The sequence below is a fragment of the Oncorhynchus tshawytscha genome, linkage group LG21, assembly GCF_018296145.1.
Source record: "Oncorhynchus tshawytscha isolate Ot180627B linkage group LG21, Otsh_v2.0, whole genome shotgun sequence".
In the NCBI taxonomy this organism is placed as follows: domain Eukaryota; kingdom Metazoa; phylum Chordata; class Actinopteri; order Salmoniformes; family Salmonidae; genus Oncorhynchus; species Oncorhynchus tshawytscha.
Genome location: NC_056449.1, coordinates 40,555,808 through 40,580,222, shown reverse-complemented (window position 1 = coordinate 40,580,222; position 24,415 = coordinate 40,555,808). Strand labels below are relative to the sequence as shown.

At 43.6% G+C, this 24,415-nt stretch overlaps 1 protein-coding gene across 2 annotated transcripts in view; it reads left to right on the top strand.

The window, feature by feature from the left end:
- Positions 1–4,453: 4,453 nt before the first annotated feature.
- neurl1b (neuralized E3 ubiquitin protein ligase 1B) overlaps positions 4,454–24,415 on the top strand; it is a 39,178-nt gene continuing 19,216 nt past the window's right edge. The window contains exon 1 of one of the 2 annotated variants that reach the window (XM_042303530.1): positions 4,454–4,815. In XM_042303530.1, coding sequence (XP_042159464.1) covers positions 4,788–4,815 — 28 coding nt within the window. In that variant the 5' untranslated portion in view covers positions 4,454–4,787. The remainder of the gene's footprint in view (positions 4,816–24,415) is intronic. The other variant, XM_042303531.1, reaches the window with a different exon arrangement.

The window sequence follows — 24,415 nt, the reverse complement described above, 5'->3', positions numbered from 1 at the left end:
GTTACTGATACCTAGTCAATGAATGATACCTAGTATGTTACTGATACCTAGTCAATTACTGATACCTAGTCAATTTCTGATACCTAGTCAGTTACTGATACCTAGTCAATGAATGATACCTAGTATGTTACTGATACCTAGTCAATTACTGATACCTAGTCAATTAATGATACCTAGTATGTTACTGATACCTAGTCAATTTCTGATACCTAGTCAGTTACTGATACCTAGTCAATGAATGATACCTAGTCAGTTACTGATACCTAGTCAGTTACTGATACCTAGTCAGTTACTGATACCTAGTCAATTACTGATACCTAGACTGATACCTAGTCAGTTACTGATACCTAGACTGATACCTAGTCAGTTACTGATACCTAGACTGATACCTAGTCAGTTACTGATACCTAGTCAGTTACTGATACCTAGTCAGTTACTGATACCTAGACTGATACCTAGTCAGTTACTGATACCTAGTCAGTTACTGATACCTAGTCAATTTATGATACCTAGTCTGTTACTGATACCTAGTCAGTTACTGATACCTAGTCAGTTACTGATACCTAGTCAATTAATTATACCTAGTCTGTTACTGATACCTAGTCAGTTACTGATACCTAGACTGATACCTAGTCAGTTACTGATACCTAGTCAGTTACTGATACCTAGTCAGTTACTGGTACCTAGTCAGATACCTGATACCTAGTCAGTTATGGGTACCTAGACAGATACCTAGTCAGTTATGGGTACCTAGACTGATACCTAGTCAGTCACTGATACCTAGTCAGTTATGGGTACCTAGACTGATACCCAGTCAGTTACTGGTACCTAGTCAGTTACTGATACCTAGTCAGTTATGGGTACCTAGACTAATACCTAGTCAGTTATGGGTACCTAGACTGATACCTAGTCAGTTACTGGTACCTAGTCAGTCACTGATACCTAGTCAGTCACTGATACCTAGTCAGTTACTGATACCTAGTCAGTTATGGGTACCTAGACTGATACCTTGTCAGTTATGGGTACCTAGACTGATACCTAGTCAGTCACTGATACCTAGTCAGTTACTGATACCTAGTCAGTTATGGGTACCTAGACTGATACCTAGTCAGTTACTGATACCTAGTCAGTTATGAGTACCTAGACTGATACCTAGTCAGTTATGGGTACCTAGACTGATACCTAGTCAGTCACTGATACCTAGTCAATTACTGATACCTAGTCAATTAATGATACCTAGTCAATTACTGATACCTAGTCAATTAATGATACCTAGTATGTTACTGATACCTAGTCCATTTCTGATACCTAGTCAGTTACTGATACCTAGTCAATGAATGATACCTAGTATGTTACTGATACCTAGTCAATTACTGATACCTAGTCAATTTCTGATACCTAGTCAATGAATGATACCTAGTCAGTTACTGATACCTAGTCAATGAATGATACCTAGTCAGTTACTGATACCTAGTCAGTTACTGATACCTAGTCAATTACTGATACCTAGACTGATACCTAGTCAGTTACTGATACCTAGACTAATACCTAGTCAGTTACTGATACCTAGACTGATACCTAGTCAGTCACTGATACCTAGTCAGTCACTGATACCTAGTCAGTCACTGATACCTAGTCAGTTACTGATACCTAGTCTGTTACTGATACCTAGTCAGTTACTGATACCTAGTCAGTTACTGATACCTAGTCAGTTACTGATACCTAGTCAGTCACTGATACCTAGTCAGTTACTGATACCTAGTCAGTTACTGATACCTAGTCAGTTACTGATACCTAGTCAGTTACTGATACCTAGTCAGTTACTGATACCTAGTCAGTCACTGATACCTAGTCAGTTACTGATACCTAGACTGATACCTAGTCAGTTACTGATACCTAGACAGATACCTAGTCAGTTACTGATACCTAGTCAGTTACTGATACCTAGTCAATTACTGATACCTAGTCAGTTACTGATACCTAGTCAATTACTGATACCTAGTCAGTTACTGATACCTAGTCAGTTACTGATACCTAGTCAGTTACTGATACCTAGTCAATTACTGATACCTAGACTGATACCTAGTCAGTTACTGATACCTAGTCAGTTACTGATACCTAGTCAGTTACTGATACCTAGTCAGTTACTGATACCTAGTATGTTACTGATACCTAATCAATTACTGATACCTAGTCAGTTACTGATACCTAATCAGTTACTGATACCTAATCAGTTACTGAACCCTAGACTAATACCTAATCAGTTACTGATACCTAGTCAGTTACTGATACCTAGTATGTTACTGATACCTAATCAATTACTGATACCTAGTCAGTTACTGATACCTAATCAGTTACTGATACCTAATCAGTTACTGAACCCTAGACTAATACCTAATCAGTTACTGATACCTACAGTTACATTAGTTACACCAGTTAGGAGAGAGGGGGCTTTCTCCTTATTAGGGGGTTAGGGTGAGGAGAGAGGGGGCTTTCCCCTTATTGGGGTGTTAGGGTGAGGAGAGAGGGGCTTTCCCCTTATTGGGGTGTTAGAGTTAGGGTGAGGAGAGAGGGGCTTTCCCCTTATTGGGGTGTTAGGGTGAGGAGAGAGGGGGCTTTCCCCTTATTGGGGTGTTAGGGTGAGGAGAGAGGGGCTTTCCCCTTATTGGGGTGTTAGAGTTAGGGTGAGGAGAGAGGGGGCTTTCCCCTTACTGGGGTGTTAGAGTTAGGGTGAAGAGAGAGGGGGCTTTCCCCTTATTGGGGTGTTAGAGTTAGGGTGAGGAGAGACGGGGCTTTCTCTTATTTAGGGGTTAGGGTGAGGAGATAAGGGGCTTTCCCTTTTTGGGTGGTAGGGTTAGGGTGAGGAGAGAGGGGCTTTCCCCTTATTGGGGGAGGGGTTAGTGTGAGGAGAGAGGGGCTTTCCCTTATTGGGGGTTAGGGTGAGGAGAGAGGGGACTTTCCCTTTTCGGGTGGTAGGGTTAGGGTGAGGAGAGAGGGGCTTTCTCCTTGATAGGGGGTTAGAGTTAGGTTGAGGAGGGGTGAGGAGGGCGTGGGATTTCCCCTTATTGGGGTAGGGGGGTTAGAGTTAGGGTGAGGAGAGAGGGGCCTTTTTCCTTAGTGGGAGGGAGCTAGCAGAATGGTGAGGAGGTACGGAGGGGTGAGGAAGAGGAAATGAGAGGGAGGTCTCCCAGACAGGAAGATCACGTCATGCGACCGTGAACAAACCTATGATTTAATCATTTTAATGTTGTTGAGAGGTTTACAACCGTCTAGGTTGTAGAAACCCCCTTCTAAGTTCAATGCCAAACCCACCACTGCTCAGTCTACAGTCTAGGTTCAACTACCTTTCTTATTGGTCCATTAGCTCATTTTGATGATGTCACCAGGCAGATCAAAACTCAATCCCACCAAAACAGGCTGAAATCTCAGCCGGTCGTTTCAAACAGCTCTTACACTTAAAGGGAATTATCATAATTTTCACAATTTCACAGTATTTATCCAACCTCATACCGTGAGAATGTATGTAAAGCATTCACAATCATATTTTTGACAGCACTGGGCCTTTAATCAGCATTTTGCAATGGCCATTTCAGTCTGCTGACTTAAACCCCATTTGAAACACTGTGGTTTGAATTGACGAGGGTAGTCAATAAGACCAGATGAAGAATATCAACGATCTGGAAAGATTCTGTAAAGAGGAACAGGTTAAGATTCCTCCCAATGTGTTGATATTGATATTGATAAGGCTCAGTGCTGTTGACCTCGAGAGGTGAGATATTGATAAGGCTCAGTGCTGTTGTCCTCGAGAGGTGAGGTATTGATAAGGCTCAGTGCCATTGACCTCGAGAGGTGAGGTATTGCCCATATAGTTCAGTATTTAAATGATTTATTTTATATAGTCATTTTTGTTGATCTTTATCAATGGGGACAATCATTTGGGAGCCCACTGTGTATAGTGGCTGGCCTAGGTGTGTCTCTGAACTCAGTGCCTTTATTAAAAGCATGTATTTGATGTTGTGTAGAGACAGAGACGGATGGGAATGGTATTGAGCTTCGTAAAACTCCACCAAAGCAAATGGAACTTCATGATGAAAGCTGAATAATGAGTTTAGGTAATGATCTAATAACTGTCGTCCAATTTCTCCATATGAGGGAAATGTCTCAACTCCGTTATTTGATATTAAACTGATGTTGTATAATTGTGAGAGATTATTGAATGGAATGGTCCTGAGTTGACCTCGGAGTGAGTTGATCTAATCATTCCGTTAGACAGTAGTGCTGTTGTGTGTCTTGTAGCCCATGGATAGTCAATTCGACTCAGAGCAGCAGAGTAACTCGCTGAGTCTAGTCCACTGTGCCTTAGATTCTGTAACTGCCTGGGAGAGGAGCACCAGCGAAGCTTACTGTTTCTTTAAAGTCATGGAGAAGATAGAGAGAGGATACTGAAGAGAGGAGGGGGAGGCACAGTGCGCCAGTTAGCACTGCTGTTTAGAGAGAGAGAGAGAGGTAGAGAGAGAGAGAGAGAGAGAGAGGTAGAGAGAGAGAGAGAGAGAGGTAGAGAGAGCAGCCTGCCTGATCGTCACATTTCTTGCAGAGATAACATTACAGAGAATGTCCATGCTTCTTTAAGGAGACTCAGCGCTGTTCAAGTGGTTCAGAAATACCTAGACTAAAAGGCAAATAAGTAGCTCTTTGACACACCATATTGGACATACATAAATGGATGGACAAAGAGATATTGCATTCAGAATTCACTTGTCAACCAGTGAGACGCATCAGTGGATATAATGGGCAACACAACACATAAACCTTTAGGTAAGATCTAAGACCTTCTGATTTTAATAATCATAACAGCATAATAAGGAATGTTCACACAGCTCTCCGTCACTATTTAATAATTGAGAGCACTTAGCAATACAGTGCGCCTTTATGCGGTGTTGATAAAGACGGTTCACGGAGAACTGAAGTGGGCAGCTCGAGCTGCGCAGCACCGCTGACGACCGACGGCAGGCGTGCAGCTCTCCGGTGCGCGGGAAAGACGAGAGAGCGTGATTCTCGACGATGTCTTAGACTAAACCTAGTTTTTCTAAGTCTCTAACTTATAATTTATTTATTTACATTATATTTTTGTATGGTTAAATCTATTTTTTATTTTACTTGATCTCCAATGTGTGGGAGTAAACAGAGAATCCCCGAGATGTATCGAATGAATTCAATAGAAGTTCAATCTTGTGTTTCCGGTTATATTTAGTATTTATTTGTAGGCACTTTTTCCAATATGTTTTAATGTCGTAGTTTATTTATTAATATATATCTGAATGTAATGACATTTTAATAACAACTGTTATTCATCTGATCTTATTGCTCTAAACATTTTAAGCCCTGTTACTTTCCCAGCTCATGTAGTCCACAGTAACGCTAGCTCGTTGCCTTGTAGTTTAGCCATGGAAGATTAGTTTGCAAAGCTAGCTGTGGTTTTCTAACCATTGTTTCCTTTTAGATCAGCCCAGGTTCGTAGAGGTGAACCAGTGATTTACCCTAACACGCACGCACACACGCATGCACAGACACACAGACACGCACGCACACAGACACACAGACACACAGACACAGACACAGACACAGACACAGACACACACACAGACACAGACACAGACACAGACACTACACACAGTTTGCACACATACACATATCAGCTGACAGTGGATCAGACCTCACCATGTCGACGGTCAGTCAGACAGATACTAGGCATGTGAAAAACAGAAGTGTAAATGTCAATAACTCATCTCGTTCCCAGACACTTCTGTCCAGAAGAGTCTGGTGGACCGACGTGTCAAACTTGACCTTCGTTAGCAAATAGAAAGACCTCGCCGCGTAGGCATTGTCTTAATCGGCTTCATCTACCAATCATCTCCAACAGCACCTTCCATTAACCCGCCCCCGACTTGTCATGTATCCATTTGAAGCCACGCCTCGCAGTCGTGTGATTCGCTAATGTTAAATTATACTTAACTAAGACTGATGATACCAGTCTTATAGTCTCTACCCTCCTGATGATACCAGTCTATTGTCTCTACCCTCCTGATGATACCAGTCTATTGTCTCTACCGTCCTGATGATACCAGTCTATAGTCTACTCTCCTGATTATACCAGTCTATAGTCTCTACCCTCCTCTCTCCTGATGATACCAGTCTATAGTCTACCCTCCTGATGATACCAGTCTATAGTCTCTACCCTCCTCTCTCCTGATGATACCAGTCTATAGTCTCTACTCTCCTGATGATACCAGTCTATAGTCTCTACTCTCCTGATGATACCAGTCTATAGTCTCTACCCTCCGCTCTCCTGATGATACCAGTCTATAGTCTCTACTCTCCTGATGATACCAGTCTATAGTCTCTACCCTCCTCTCTCCTGATGATACCAGTCTATAGTCTCTAACTCTCCTGATGATACCGTCTATCGTCTCTACCCTCCTGATGATACCAGTCTATTGTCTCTACCCTCCTGATGATACCAGTCTATAGTCTCTACTCTCCTGATGATACCAGTCTATAGTCTCTACTCTCCTGATGATACCAGTCTATAGTCTCTACTCTCCTTTCTCAGATGATACCATTCTATAGTCTACCCTCCTGATGATACCAGTCTATAGTCTCTACTCTCCTCTCTCCTGATGATACCAGTCTATAGTCTACCCTCCTGATGATACAAGTCTATAGTCTCTACCCTCCTGATGATACCAGTCTATTAGTCTCTACTCTCCTCTCTCCCGATGATACCAGTCTATAGTCTCTACCTCTCTCCCTGATGATACCAGTCATAGTCTCTACTCTCCAGTCTCTGATACTCCTGATGATACCCTACTAGTCTATAGTCTACCCTCCTGATGATACCAGTCTATAGTCTCTACCCTCCTGATGACAACAGTCTATAGTCTCTACCCTCCATATGATACCAGTCTATTGTCTCTACCCTCCTGATGATACCGTCTATCGTCTCTACCCTCCTGATGATACCAGTCTATTGTCTCTACCGTCCTGATGATACCAGTCTATAGTCTACCCTCCTGATGATACCAGTCTATAGTCTCTACCCTCCTGATGATACCAGTCTATAGTCTCTACCCTCCTGATGATACCAGTCTATAGTCTCTACCCTCCTGATGATACCAGTCTATAGTCTCTACTCTCCTGATGATACCAGTCTATAGTCTCTACTCTCCTGATGATACCAGTCTATAGTCTCTACCCTCCTCTCTCCTGATGATACCAGTCTATAGTCTCTACCCTCCTGATGATACCAGTCTATAGTCTCTACCCTCCTGATGATACCAGTCTATAGTCTCTACCCTCCTCTCTCCTGATGATACCAGTCTATAGTCTCTACCCTCCTGATGATACCAGTCTATAGTCTCTACCCTCCTGATGATACCAGTCTATAGTCTCTACCCTCCTGATGATACCAGTCTATAGTCTCTACCCTCCTCTCTCCTGATGATACCAGTCTATAGTCTCTACTCTCCTCTCTCCTGATGATACCAGTCGATAGTCTACCCTCCTGATGATACCAGTCTATAGTCTCTACCCTCCTGATGATACCAGTCGATAATCTCTACTCTCCTGATGATACCAGTCTATAGTCTCTACTCTCCTCTCTCCTGATGGTACCAGTCTATAGTCTCTACCCTCCTCTCTCCTGATGATACCAGTCTATAGTCTACCCTCCTGATGATGCCAGTCTATAGTCTCTAATCTCCTAATGATACCAGTCTATAGTCTCTACCCTCCTGATGACACCAGTCTATAGTCTCTACTCTCCTGATGATACCAGTCTATAGTCTCTACTCTCCTGATGATACCAGTCTATAGTCTCTACTCTCCTCCTCAGATGATACCATCTATAGTCTACCCTCCTGATGATACCAGTCTATAGTCTCTACTCTCCTGTCTCCTGATGATACCAGTCTATAGTCTCTACCCTCCTGATGATACCAGTCTATAGTCTCTACCCTCCTAATGATACCAGTCTATAGTCTCTACCCTCCTGATGATACCAGTCTATAGTCTCTACTCTCCTCTCTCCTGATGATACCAGTCTATAGTCTCTACTCTCCTCTCTCTGATGATACCAGTCTATAGTCTCTACCCTCCTGATGATACCAGTCTATAGTCTCTACCCTCCTGATGATACAGTCTATAGTCTCTACCCTCCTATGATACCAGTCTATTGTCTCTACCCTCCTGATGATACCAGTCTATCGTCTCTACCCTCCTGATGATACAAGTCTATTGTCTCTACCCTCCTGATGATACCAGTCTATAGTCTCTACCCTCCTGATGATACCAGTCTATAGTCTTTACTACCCTCCTGATGATACCAGTCTATAGTCTCTACCCTCCTGATGATACCAGTCTATAGTCTCTACCCTCCTGATGATACCAGTCTATAGTCTCTACTCTCCTGATGATACCAGTCTATAGTCTCTACTCTCCTGATGATACCAGTCTATAGTCTCTACCCTCCTCTCTCCTGATGATACCAGTCTATAGTCTCTACCCTCCTGATGATACCAGTCTATAGTCTCTACCTCCTGATGATACCAGTCTATAGTCTCTACCCTCCTCTCTCTGATGATACCAGTCTATAGTCTCTACTCTCCTGATGATACCAGTCTATAGTCTCTACCCTGCTGATGATACCAGTCTATAGTCTCTACCCTCCTGATGATACCAGTCTATAGTCTCTACCCTCCTCTCTCCTGATGATACCAGTCTATAGTCTCTACTCTCCTCTCTCTGATGATACCAGTCTATAGTCTACCCCCTCCTGATGATACCAGTCTATAGTCTCTTCCTCCTGATGATACCAGTCTATAGTCTCTACTCTCCTGATGATACCAGTCTATAGTCTCTACCTCCTCTCTCCTGATGATACCAGTCTATAGTCTCTACTCTCCTGATGATACCAGTCTATAGTCTCTACCCTCCTGATGATACCAGTCTATAGTCTCTAATCTCCTGATGATACCAGTCTATAGTCTCTACCCTCCTGATGATACCAGTCTATAGTCTCTACTCTCCTGATGATACCAGTCTATAGTCTCTACTCTCCTGATGATACCAGTCTATAGTGTCTACACTCCTTTCTCAGATGATACCAGTCTATAGTCTACCCTCCTGATGATACCAGTCTATAGTCTCTACCCTCCTCTCTCCTGATGATACCAGTCTATAGTCTACCCTCCTGATGATACAAGTCTATAGTCTCTACCCTCCTAATGATACCAGTCTATTGTCTCTACCCTCCTGATGATACCAGTCTATAGTCTCTACTCTCCTCTCTCCTGATGATACCAGTCTATAGTCTCTACTCTCCTCTCTCCTGATGATACCAGTCTATAGTCTCCCTCCTGATGATACCAGTCTATCTACCCTCTGATGATAACCCTCTACTGATGATACCAGTCTATAGTCTCTACCCTCCTATGATACCAGTCTATTGTCTCTACCCTCCTGATGATACCAGTCTATAGTCTCTACCCTCCTGATGATACAAGTCTATTGTCTCTACCCTCCTGATGATACCAGTCTATAGTCTCTACCCTCCTGATGATACCAGTCTATAGTCTCTACCCTCCTGATGATACCAGTCTATAGTCTCTACCCTGATGATACCAGTCTATAGTCTCTACCCTCTACTCCTGATGATACCAGTCTATAGTCTCTACTCTCCTGATGATACCAGTCTATAGTCTCTACTCTCCTGATGATACCAGTCTATAGTCTCTACCCTCCTCCTCCTGATGATACCAGTCTATAGTCTCTACCCTCCTGATGATACCAGTCTATAGTCTCTACCCTCCTGATGATACCAGTCTATAGTCTCTACCCTCCTCTCTCCTGATGATACCAGTCTATAGTCTCTACCAGTCCTGATGATACCAGTCTATAGTCTCTACCCTCCTGATGATACCAGTCTATAGTCTCTACCCTCCTGATGATACCAGTCTATAGTCTCTACCTCCTCTCTCCTGATGATACCAGTCTATAGTCTCTACTCTCCTCTCTCCTGATGATACCAGTCTATAGTCTACCCTCCTGATGATACCAGTCTATAGTCTCTACCTCCTGATGATACCAGTCTATAGTCTCTACTACTATAGTCTCTCCTGATGATACCAGTCTATAGTCTCTACCCTCCTCTCTCCTGATGATACCAGTCTATAGTCTACCCTCCTGATGATACCAGTCTATAGTCTCTAATCTCCTGATGATACCAGTCTATAGTCTCTACCCTCCTGATGATACCAGTCTATAGTCTCTACCTCCTGATGATACCAGTCTATAGTCTCTACCCTCCTCTCTCCTGATGATACCAGTCTATAGTCTCTACTCTCCTCTCCTGAGTCTCTACCCTCCTGATGATACCAGTCTATAGTCTCTACCCTCCTCTCTCCTGATGATACCAGTCTATAGTCTCTACTCTCCTCTCTCCTGATGATACCAGTCGATAGTCTACCCTCCTGATGATACCAGTCTATAGTCTCTACCCTCCTGATGATACCAGTCTATAGTCTCTACTCTCCTGATGATACCAGTCTATAGTCTCTACTCTCCTCTCTCCTGATGGTACCAGTCTATAGTCTACGCTCCTGATGATACCAGTCTATTGTCTCTACCGTCCTGATGATACCAGTCTATAGTCTCTACTCTCCTGATGATACCAGTCTATTGTCTCTACCCTCCTGATGATACCAGTCTATAGTCTCTACCCTCCTCTCTCCTGATGATACCAGTCTATAGTCTACCCTCCTGATGATACCAGTCTATAGTCTCTACTCTCCTGATGATACCAGTCTATAGTCTCTACCCTCCTGATGATACCAGTCTATTGTCTCTACCCTCCTCTCTCCTGATGATACCAGTCTATAGTCTCTACCCTCCTGATGATACCAGTCTATAGTCTCTACCCTCCTCTCTCCTGATGATACCAGTCTATAGTCTCTACCCTCCTCTCTCCTGATGATACCAGTCTATAGTCTCTACCTCCTCTCTCCTGATGATACCAGTCTATAGTCTCTACCCTCCTGATGATACCAGTCTATAGTCTCTTCCTCCTGATGATACCAGTCTATAGTCTCTACCTCCTGATGATACCAGTCTATAGTCTCTACCCTCCTCTCTCCTGATGATACCAGTCTATAGTCTCTACCCTCCTCTCTCCTGATGATACCAGTCTATAGTCTCCAGTCTATAGTCTCTACTCCTCTCTCCTGATGATACCAGTCTATAGTCTCTACTCTCCTGATGATACCAGTCTATAGTCTCTACTCTTCTCTCTCCCTGATGATACCAGTCTATAGTCTCTACTCTCCTGATGATACCAGTCTATAGTCTCTACCCTCCTCTCTCCTGATGATACCAGTCTATAGTCTACCCTCCTGACGATGCCAGTCTATAGTCTCTACCCTCCTGATGATACCAGTCGATAGTCTCTACCCTCCTGATGATACCAGTCTATAGTCTCTACCCTCCTCTCTCCCGATGATACCAGTCTATAGTCTCTGCTCTTCTCTCTCCTGATGATACCAGTCTATAGTCTCTACTCTCCTCTCTCCTGATGATACCAGTCTATAGTCTACCCTCCTGATGATACCAGTCTATAGTCTCTACCCTCCTGATGATAACAGTCTATAGTCTCTACCCTCCTAATGATACCAGTCTATTGTCTCTACCCTCCTGATGATACCGTCTATCGTCTCTACCCTCCTGATGATACCAGTCTATAGTCTCTACTCTCCTGATGATACCAGTCTATAGTCTCTACTCTCCTGATGATACCAGTCTATAGTCTCTACCCTCCTCTCTCCTGATGATACCAGTCTATAGTCTACCCTCCTGATGATGCCAGTCTATAGTCTCTAATCTCCTGATGATACCAGTCTATAGTCTCTACCCTCCTGATGATACCAGTCTATAGTCTCTACCCTCCTGATGATACCAGTCTATAGTCTCTACTCTCCTGATGATACCAGTCTATAGTCTCTACTCTCCTGATGATACCAGTCTATAGTCTCTACCCTCCTCTCTCCTGATGATACCAGTCTATAGTCTCTACCCTCCTGATGATACCAGTCTATAGTCTACTCTCCTGATGATACCAGTCTATAGTCTCTACCCTCCTCTCTCCTGATGATACCAGTCTATAGTCTCTACTCTCCTGATGATACCAGTCTATAGTCTCTACACTCCTTTCTCAGATGATACCAGTCTATAGTCTACCCTCCTGATGATACCAGTCTATAGTCTCTACCCTCCTCTCTCCTGATGATACCAGTCTATAGTCTCTACTCTCCTCTCTCCTGATGATACCAGTCTATAGTCTACCCTCCTGATGATACCAGTCTATAGTCTCTACCTCCTGATGATACCAGTCTATAGTCTCTACTCTCCTGATGATACCAGTCTATAGTCTCTACCCTCCTCTCTCCTGATGATACCAGTCTATAGTCTACCCTCCTGACGATGCCAGTCTATAGTCTCTACCCTCCTGATGATACCAGTCTATAGTCTCTACTCTCCTGATGATACCAGTCTATAGTCTCTACCCTCCTGATGATACCAGTCTATTGTCTCTACCCTCCTCTCTCCTGATGATACCAGTCTATAGTCTCTACTCTCCTGATGATACCAGTCTATAGTCTCTACCCTCCTGATGATACCAGTCTATAGTCTCTACCCTCCTCTCTCCTGATGATACCAGTCTATAGTCTCTACTCTCCTGATGATACCAGTCTATAGTCTCTACCCTCCTGATGATACCAGTTTATTGTCTCTAACCTGATGATACCAGTCTATAGTCTCTACTCTCCTCTCTCCTGATGGTACCAGTCTATAGTCTACGCACCTGATGATACCAGTCTATTGTCTCTACCGTCCTGATGATACCAGTCTATAGTCTCTACTCTCCTGATGATACCAGTCTATTGTCTCTACCGTCCTGATGATACCAGTCTATAGTCTCTACCCTCCTCTCTCCTGATGATACAAGTCTATAGTCTACCCTCCTGATGATACCAGTCTATAGTCTCTACCCTCCTGATGATACCAGTCTATAGTCTCTACCCTCCTGATGATACCAGTCTATAGTCTCTACCCTCCTGATGATACCAGTCTATTGTCTCTACCGTCCTGATGATACCAGTCTATAGTCTACTCTCCTGATTATACCAGTCTATAGTCTCTACCCTCCTCTCTCCTGATGATACCAGTCTATAGTCTCTACTCTCCTGATGATACCAGTCTATAGTCTCTACCCTCCTGATGATACCAGTCTATAGTCTCTTCCTCCTGATGATACCAGTCTATAGTCTCTACCCTCCTGATGATACCAGTCTATAGTCTCTACCCTCCTCTCTGATGATACCAGTCTATAGTCTCTACCCTCCTCTCTCCTGATGATACCAGTCTATAGTCTCTACTCTACCCTGTCTCCTGATGATACCAGTCTATAGTCTCTACTCTCCCGATGATACCAGTCTATAGTCTCTGCTCTTCTCTCCCTGATGATACCAGTCTATAGTCTCTACCCTCCTGATGATACCAGTCTATAGTCTCTACCCTCCTCTCTCCTGATGATACCAGTCTATAGTCTACCCTCCTGACGATGCCAGTCTATAGTCTCTAATCTCCTGATGATACCAGTCTATAGTCTCTACCCTCCTGATGATACCAGTCTATAGTCTCTACCCTCCTGATGATACCAGTCTATAGTCTCTACCCTCCTCTCTCCCGATGATACCAGTCTATAGTCTCTGCTCTTCTCTCTCCTGATGATACCAGTCTATAGTCTCTACTCTCCTCTCTCCTGATGATACCAGTCTATAGTCTACCCTCCTGATGATACCAGTCTATAGTCTCTACCCTCCTGATGATAACAGTCTATAGTCTCTACCCTCCTAATGATACCAGTCTATTGTCTCTACCCTCCTGATGATACCGTCTATCGTCTCTACCCTCCTGATGATACCAGTCTATAGTCTCTACTCTCCTGATGATACCAGTCTATAGTCTCTACTCTCCTGATGATACTAGTCTATAGTCTCTACCCTCCTCTCTCCTGATGATACCAGTCTATAGTTTACCCTCCTGACGATGCCAGTCTATAGTCTCTAATCTCCTGATGATACCAGTCTATAGTCTCTACCCTCCTGATGATACCAGTCTATAGTCTCTACCCTCCTGATGATACCAGTCTATAGTCTCTACCCTCCTCTCTCCTGATGATACCAGTCTATAGTCTCTACCCTCCTGATACCAGTCTATAGTCTCTACCCTCCTGATGATACCAGTCTATAGTCTCTACCCTCCTCTCTCCTGATGATACCAGTCTATAGTCTCTACTCTCCTCTCTCCTGATGATACCAGTCTATAGTCTACCCTCCTGATGATACCAGTCTATAGTCTCTACCCTCCTCCCTCCTGATGATACCAGTCTATAGTCTCTACCTCCTGATGATACCAGTTTATAGTCTCTACCCTCCTCTCTCCTGATGATACCAGTCTATAGTCTCTACCTCTCCTGATGATACCAGTCTATAGTCTCTACCCTCCTGATGATACCAGTCTATAGTCTCTACCCTCCTGATGATACCAGTCTATAGTCTCTAATCTCCTGATGATACCGTCTATAGTCTCTACCCTCCTGATGATACCAGTCTATAGTCTCTACTCTCCTGATGATACCAGTCTATAGTCTCTACTCTCCTGATGATACCAGTCTATAGTCTCTACTCTCCTGATGATACCAGTCTATAGTCTCTGCTCTGCTCTCACCTGATGATACCAGTCTATCGTCTCTACTCTCCTCTCTCCTGATGATACCAGTCTATAGTCTACCCCTGATGATACCAGTCTATAGTCTCTACCCTCCTGATGATAACGGTCTATAGTCTCTACCCTCCTAATGATACCAGTCTATTGTCTCTACCCTCCTGATGATACCAGTCTATAGTCTCTACCCTCCTGATGATACCAGTCTATTGTCTCTACCCTCCTGATGATACCAGTCTATAGTCTACCCTCCTGACGATGCCAGTCTATAGTCTCTACCCTCCTGATGATACCAGTCGATAGTCTCTACCCTCCTGATGATACCAGTCTATAGTCTCTACCCTCCTCTCTCCCGATGATACCAGTCTATAGTCTCTGCTCTTCTCTCTCCTGATGATACCAGTCTATAGTCTCTACTCTCCTCTCTCCTGATGATACCAGTCTATAGTCTACTCTCCTAATGATACCAGTCTATTGTCTCTACCCTCCTGATGATACCGTCTATCGTCTCTACCCTCCTGATGATACCAGTCTATAGTCTCTACTCTCCTGATGATACCAGTCTATAGTCTCTACTCTCCTGGTGATACCAGTCTGTAGTCTCTACCCTCTTGATGATACCAGTCTATAGTCTCTACCCTCCTCTCTCCTGATGATACCAGTCTATAGTCTACCCTGATGATACCAGTCTATAGTCTCTACTCTCCTCTCTCCTGATGATACCAGTCTATAGTCTCTACCCTCCTGATGATACCAGTCTATAGTCTCTACTCTCCTGATGATACCAGTCTATAGTCTCTACTCTCCTGATGATACCAGTCTATAGTCTCTACCCTCCTCTCTCCTGATGATACCAGTCTATAGTCTACCCTCCTGATGATGCCAGTCTATAGTCTCTAATCTCCTGATGATACCAGTCTATAGTCTCTACCCTCCTGATGATACCAGTCTATAGTCTCTACCCTCCTGATGATACCAGTCTATAGTCTCTACCCTCCTCTCCCGATGATACCAGTCTATAGTCTCTGCTCTTCTCTCTCCCTGATGATACCAGTCTATAGTCTCTACTCTCTATAGTCTCTCCTCTCTCCTGATGATACCAGTCTATAGTCTACCCTCCTGATGATACCAGTCTATAGTCTCTACCCTCCTGATGATACCAGTCTATAGTCTCTACCCTCCTGATGATACCAGTCTATAGTCTCTACCCTCCTGATGATACCAGTCTATAGTCTCTACCCTCCTGATGATACCAGTCTATAGTCTCTACTCTCCTGATGATACCAGTCTATAGTCTCTACTCTCCTGATGATACCAGTCTATAGTCTCTACCCTCCTCTCTCCTGATGATACCAGTCTATAGTCTACCCTCCTGACGATGCCAGTCTATAGTCTCTAATCTCCTGATGATACCAGTCTATAGTCTCTACCCTCCTGATGATACCAGTCTATAGTCTCTACCCTCCTGATGATACCAGTCTATAGTCTCTACCCTCCTCTCTCCTGATGATACCAGTCTATAGTCTCTACCCTCCTGATGATACCAGTCTATAGTCTCTACCCTCCTCTCTCCTGATGATACCAGTCTATAGTCTCTACTCTCCTCTCTCCTGATGATACCAGTCTATAGTCTCTACCCTCCTGATGATACCAGTCTATAGTCTCTACCCTCCTGATGATACCAGTCTATAGTCTCTACTCTCCTGATGATACCAGTCTATAGTCTCTACCCTCCTGATGATACCAGACTATAGTCTCTACTCTCCTGATGATACCAGTCTATAGTCTCTACCCTCCTGATGATACCAGTCTATAGTCTCTACTCTCCTGATGATACCAGTCTATAGTCTCTACCCTCCTCTCTCCTGATGATACCAGTCTATAGTCTACCCTCCTGATGATACCAGTCTATAGTCTCTACTCTCCTGATGATACCAGTCTATAGTCTCTACTCTCCCGATGATACCAGTCTATAGTCTCTGCTCTTCTCTCACCTGATGATACCAGTCTATAGTCTCTACTCTCCTCTCTCCTGATGATACCAGTCTATAGTCTACCCTCCTCATGATACCAGTCTATAGTCTCTACCCTCCTGATGATAACGGTCTATAGTCTCTACCCTCCTAATGATACCAGTCTATTGTCTCTACCCTCCTGATGATACCGTCTATCGTCTCTACCCTCCTGATGATACCAGTCTATTGTCTCTACCGTCCTGATGATACCAGTCTATAGTCTACCCTCCTGATGATACCAGTCTATAGTCTCTACCCTCCTGATGATACCAGTCTATAGTCTCTACCCTCCTAATGATACCAGTCTATTGTCTCTACCCTCCTGATGATACCGTCTATCGTCTCTACCCTCCTGATGATACCAGTCTATTGTCTCTACCCTCCTGATGATACCAGTCTATAGTCTCTACCCTCCTGATGATACCAGTCTATAGTCTCTACCCTCCTCTCTCCCGATGATACCAGTCTATAGTCTCTACTCTCCTGATGATACCAGTCTATAGTCTACCCTCCTGACGATGCCAGTCTATAGTCTCTAATCTCCTGATGATACCAGTCTATAGTCTCTACCCTCCTGATGATACCAGTCTATAGTCTCTACCCTCCTCTCTCCTGATGATACCAGTCTATAGTCTCTACTCTCCTCTCTCCTGATGATACCAGTCTATAGTCTACCCTCCTGATGATACCAGTCTATAGTCTCTACCCTCCTGATGATACCAGTTTATAGTCTCTACCCTCCTCTCTCCTGATGATACCAGTCTATAGTCTACCCTCCTGATGATACCAGTCTATAGTCTCTACTCTCCTGATGATACCAGTCTATAGTCTCTACCCTCCTGATGATACCAGACTATAGTCTCTACTCTCCTGATGATACCAGTCTATAGTCTCTACCCTCCTGATGATAACAGTCTATAGTCTCTACTCTCCTCTCTCCTGATGACACCAGTCTATAGTCTACCCTCCTGATGATACCAGTCTATAGTCTACCCTCCTGATGATACCAGTCTATAGTCTCTACTCTCCTGATGATACCAGTCTATAGTCTCTACTCTCCCGATGATACCAGTCTATAGTCTCTGCTCTTCTCTCTCCTCATGATACCAGTCTATAGTCTCTACTCTCCTCTCTCCTGATGATACCAGTCTATAGTCTACTCTCCTGATGATACCAGTCTATAGTCTCTACCCTCCTGATGATACCAGTCTATAGTCTCTACTCTCCTGATGATACCAGTCTATAGTCTCTACCCTCCTGATGATACCAGTTTATTGTCTCTAACCTGATGATACCAGTCTATAGTCTCTACCCTCCTGATGATACCAGTCTATAGTCTCTACTCTCCTGATGATACCAGTCTATAGTCTCTACTCTCCTTTCTCAGATGATACCATTCTATAGTCTACCCTCCTGATGATACCAGTCTATAGTCTCTACCCTCCTGATGATAACAAACTATAGTCTCTACCCTCCTAATGATACCAGTCTATTGTCTCTACCCTCCTGATGATACAGTCTATCGTCTCTACCCTCCTGATGATACAGTCTATCGTCTCCTCCTGATGATACCAGTCTATTGTCTCTACCCTCCTGATGATACCAGTCTATAGTCTCTACCCTCCTCTCTCCTGATGATACCAGTCTATAGTCTCTACCCTCCTGATGATACCAGTCTATAGTCTCTACCCTCCTGATGATACCAGTCTATAGTCTCTACCCTCCTGATGATACCAGTCTATTGTCTCTCCCTTTCTGCAAAATCTACGGGAAGAGCTCAAAAATTCAAGTCCCTTGGGTGCTGCTATAGAGTTACATTAGAAGTGTCCATCCAAGAAGGCTCAAGGTCATTGGCCACATATAAAAATAAATTCAAATCACATTATATCTACAGTAGCTTTGATTGGACCAATCATGTCAACATCATACTTTTAAAATCTCAGCTAGTAGTCATCATTACGATCAATTTGACGATATACTGGCTAATCCTTTTCAATCCTTGTCATATAAAGAGAAATAATGAAGAGAAATTATAGATTATACAAATTCTTATTTACAATGATGACCTACTCCAGATAATGCTGCGCCAATTGTGCAAATTTTTCAACCTTGTTTTTCTTCGAGTTGTATGTTGTGTAGGAAGCTGTTAGTAGCCAATGTGCCTCACCCTAATAATGTGGTCCCTTTCCCCCTTATTACAACCTACTGTTCTGACTGGGTGATGTGCATGTAGCCTATAGCCTGTTTTAGAGAAATGTAATCATCGAATAATGTAAAAGTTTTCATTGTGTGCTTATATGCCCCCTTTATTTATCCTACGTTTCTGACTTGGTGTACAGGGAGAATACTGTAAGAACGGCCCATGATCTGAATTCTGTCGCTGTACATTTCAAAAGTGCTGAACAAATAGTTATATTGACTATGTCCGTCGTCGACTTGCTCATTGATGTCTTAGCCGAAATTACGGATTGCCTCTAGTCCGCTAATCGCTCCCTTGTGCCATAATTTGTACATCTCAATTGTCAGTAGAAACCACATTTGTTTAAGCAAGTCAGCCATATCAGCTATGTTTATTTAAAAGACAGTACATGAGGCTGAATTAATTGTTTCACTGCCAGACAAGGCTCCTTTGATAGCCAGGTGTAACAGTGGTAAGGTGTTGGGACTCTGGTGTTGGGACTCTCCTTTTGGGACAGCTTTATGTAGACCCTAACAGTTTGTGGGCACCGTCTGTCACCGTTATAGTGCCATTAATGTACTGTTTAGTGTAGTGTAGTGTAGTGTAGTGTAGTGTAGTGTAGTGTAGTGTAGTGTAGTGTAGTGTAGTGTAGTGTAGTGTAGTGTAGTGCAGTGTAGTGCAGTGTAGTGTAGTGTAGTGTAGTGTAGTGCAGTGCAGTGCAGTGCAGTGCAGTGCAGTGCAGTGCAGTGTAGTGTAGTGTAGTGCAGTGCAGTGTAGTGTAGTGTAGTGTAGTGTAGTGTAGTGTAGTGCAGTGTAGTGCAGTGTAGTGTAGTGTAGTGTAGTGTAGTGCAGTGGCGTTGATGGCATGCATAATAAAAAACAATACAAATTTTGCACCACCAAAATGTACATGTTAAAATCGTCACTTGATACTATGTTTGGGAATTACCTCAAATTCTCATACCTGACCAAACCTGACCAATACCCAACCATACCTGACATCGATTTCCCTCAAAAGGGTCTAGTGACCAGAACAAGGTATTGTGGTAAGCAGTCAAGCATTCACCATGCTGGAGAATGAAGCATAAGCCACAACACGTTAAAAAAGTCAATTTACTCTGTTCCATCTGACTGCACAATCCACTGTCTCATCAGCCCAGCCAGGCAATTTAGAAACTTGATCTCCACTATAAAAAACATCTGGACATTATCTCATATTTCTTTTAGACAAACATTTTGTTTTCAACAGAGGAGATTTGTATAAACCTTGCTGTGTCTCGTCGACATTTGCAACATTTTCAATATTCAGATTTGATCTCCATCTGTCCCATAGTAATGAACGTGTCGGGTGTCGGGATGAGACAGACAGGCAGGCAACGTTTCTCAGCCAGTCGAAATCATGACTCAGCATCATTTTTATGGATATGTACAAAGAAATGTCAATTGAGAACAGGTAAAACAAAACGAAGTGCAGCTAGTTTTTAGTCTTTCCAGCTTCAGTTTGAAGTGATTGTGTTGTTGGCTGTGTTGTTGGCTGTGTTGTTGGCTGTGTTGTTGTTGTTGTTGGCTGTTTGTTGGCTGTGTTGTTGGCTGTGTTGGGCTGTGTTGTTGGCTGTGTTGTTGGCTGTGTTGTTAGGTGTTGTTAGCTGTGTTGTTAGCTGTGTTGTTGGCTGTGTTGTTGGCTGTGTTGTTGGCTGTGTTGTTGGCTGTGTTGTTGGCTGTGTTGTTAGCTGTGTTGTTGGTGTTGTTGGCTGTGTTGTTGGCTGTGTTGTTGGCTGTGTTGTTGGCTGTGTTGTTGGCTGTGTTGTTGGCTGTGTTGTTGGCTGTGTTGGCTGTGTTGTTGCTGTGTTGTTGGCTGTGTTGTTGGCTGTGTTGTTGGCTGTGTTGTTGCTTGTTGGCTGTGTTGTTGGCTGTGTTGTTGGCTGTGTTGTTGGCTGTGTTGTTGGCTGTGTTGTTGGCTGTGTTGTTGGCTGTGTTGTTGGCTGTTGTTGGCTGTGTTGTTGCCTGTGTTGTTGGCTGTGTTGTTGGCTGTGTTGTTGGCTGTGTTGTTGGCTGTGTTGTTGGCTGTGTTGTTGGCTGTGTTGTTGGCTGTGTTCTCTGTGTTGTTGCCTGTGTTGTTGGCTGTGTTGTTGGCTGTGTTGTTGGCTGTGTTGTTGGCTGTGTTGTTGGCTGTGTTGTTGGCTGTGTTGTTGGCTGTGTTGTTGGCTGTGTTGTTGGCTGTGTTGTTGGCTGTGTTGTTGGCTGTGTTGTTGCCTGTGTTGTTGCCTGTGTTGTTGGCTAGCTCCTCTGAACAACAGTGTCCTGATGAAAAAAATACATTGTCTAAGCCAGGTGAAATCACACCTCATTAGCTCATTGTTATGCATGTATCCAAATAAATGTCACTAGAAACAGCTTAAACACCTTACTGTTGATATTCTTGCTGCACTGTTTGACGTGGCTGTAAGTTAGCAGTAGTTGGCTAGCTAGCAAGCAAGGGATAAGAACGTTGCCAGCCAGTATGGCAATAGAACATTTAGAATAAATGACTGGGTCGTGTACATAGATACAGAACAAAACGACTTAACGCCTGGGTCTCTGACAACCGAACCGATAGAACGAACGACCAGCCGGCTTCAAATCAAATCAAATCAAATGTTATTTGTCACATGCGCCGAATACAACCGGTGTAGTCCTTACAGTGAAATGCTTACTTACAAGCCCTTAACCAACAATGCAGTTTTAAACTGCTCACTTCGAGGCACAGCCATCCAGAACAGCTCTCGCGCATGCTTCAGTGTTGTTTGCCTCAGTGTTGTTTGCCTCGTCACTGGGCAGCTCACGTCTGGGTTTCCCTTTGTAGTCCGTAATAGTTTTCAAGCCCTGCCACATCCGACAAGCATCAGAGCCGGTGTAGTAGGATTCAATCTTGATCCTGTATTGACGCTTTGCTTTTTTGATGGTTTGTCTGAGGGCATAGCAGGATTTCTCATAGGCGTCCGGATTAGTGTCCCGCTCCTTGAAAGCGTCAGCTCTAGCCTTTAGCTTGATGCGGATGTTCCCTGTAATCCATGGCTTCTGGTTGGGATATGTACGTACGGTCACTGTGGAGACAATGTCGTCAATGCACTTATTGATGAAGCCGGGGACTGAGGTGGTATACTCCTCAATGCCATTGGATGAATCCCGGAACATATTCCAGTCTGTGCTGCAAAACCGTCCTGTAGCCTAGTAACTGTGTCATCTGACCACTTCCGTATTGAGTGAGTCACTGGTACTTCCTGATTTAGTTTTTGCTTGTAAGCAAGAATCAGGAGGATAGAATTGAGTGCGGTCTTAGTGCCAGCAGCGGTTTGTGGTGGTAAATAGACGGCTACTCTCTTGGTAGATAGTGTGGTCTACAGCTTATCATAAGGTACTCTACCTTAGGTGAGCAATACCTCAAGACTTCTTTAATATTACACATCGGGCACCAGCTGTTATTGACAAAATGACAGACACCCCAACTCCTCGTCTACCAGACGTAGCTTCTCTGTTCTGCCAGTGCATGGAAAATCCCTCCAGCTATATATTATCCGTGTCGTCGTTCAGCCACGACTCGGGGAAACATAAGATATTACAGTTTTTAGTGGCCAGTTGGTAGGATAATCGTAATCATAGGTCATACATTTTATTTTCCAATGACTGCATGTTAGCAAGTCGAAATGATGGCAATGGGAGTTTACTCGCTCGCCTACGGATTTTCAGAAGGCAGACCGATCTGCGTCCTCTTATCCTCCATCTTACAGGCTGTTTATGAGTTACAGGCTGTATACTGTATAAGAGTTACAGGCTGTATATGGGTTACAGGCTGTATATGAGTTACAGGCTGTATATGGGTTACAGGCTGTATACTGTGTATGGGTTACAGGCTGTATATTGTATATGGGTTACAGGCTGTATATGGGTTACAGGCTGTATATGGGTTGCAGGCTGTATATGAGTTACAGGCTGTATACTGTATATGGGTTACAGGCTGTATATGGGTTACAGGCTGTATATGAGTTACAGGCTGTATATGGGTTACAGGCTGTATACTGTAAATGGGTTACAGGCTGTATATGGGTTACAGGCTGTATATGGGTTACAGGCTGTATATGAGTTAGGCTGTATATGAGTTACAGGCTGTATATGAGTTACAGGCTGTATATGGGTTACAGGCTGTATACTGTATATGGGTTACAGGCTGTATATGAGTTACAGGCTGTATATGGGTTACAGGCTGTATATGGGTTACAGGCTGTATATGAGTTACAGGCTGTATATGAGTTACAGGCTGTATATGAGTTACAGGCTGTATATGGGTTACAGGCTGTATATGGGTTACAGGCTGTATACTGTATATGGGTTACAGGCTGTATATGAGTTACAGGCTGTATATGGGTTACAGGCTGTATGTGGGTTACAGGCTGTATACTGTATATGAGTTACAGGCTGTATATGAGTTACAGGCTGTATATGAGTTACAGGCTGTATATGGGTTACAGGCTGTATATGGGTTACAGGCTGTATACTGTATATGGGTTACAGGCTGTATATGGGTTACAGGCTGTATATTGTATATGGGTTACAGGCTGTATATGGGTTACAGGCTGTATATGAGTTACAGGCTGTATATGGGTTACAGGCTGTGTATGGGTTACAGGCTGTATACTGTATATGGGTTACAGGCTGTATATGGGTTACAGGCTGTATATTGTATATGGGTTACAGGCTGTATATGGGTTACAGGCTGTATATGAGTTACAGGCTGTATATGGGTTACAGGCTGTATATGGGTTACAGGCTGTATACTGTATATGAGTTACAGGCTGTATATGGGTTACAGGCTGTATACTGTATATGGGTTACAGGCTGTATATGAGTTACAGGCTGTATATGGGTTACAGGCTGTATACTGTATATGAGTTACAGGCTGTATATGAGTTACAGGCTGTATATGAGTTACAGGCTGTATATGGGTTACAGGCTGTATATGGGTTACAGGCTGTATACTGTATATGGGTTACAGGCTGTATATGGGTTACAGGCTGTATATTGTATATGGGTTACAGGCTGTATATGGGTTACAGGCTGTATGAGTTACAGGCTGTATATGGGTTACAGGCTGTATATGGGTTACAGGCTGTATATGGGTTACAGGCTGTATACTGTATATGGGTTACCGGCTGTATATGGGTTACAGGCTGTATATGAGTTACAGGCTGTATACTGTATATGGGTTACAGGCTGTATATGGGTTACAGGCTGTATATGGGTTACAGGCTGTATACTGTATATGGGTTACAGGCTGTATATGGGTTACAGGCTGTATATGGGTTACAGGCTGTATATGGGTTACAGGCTGTATATGGGTTACAGGCTGTAT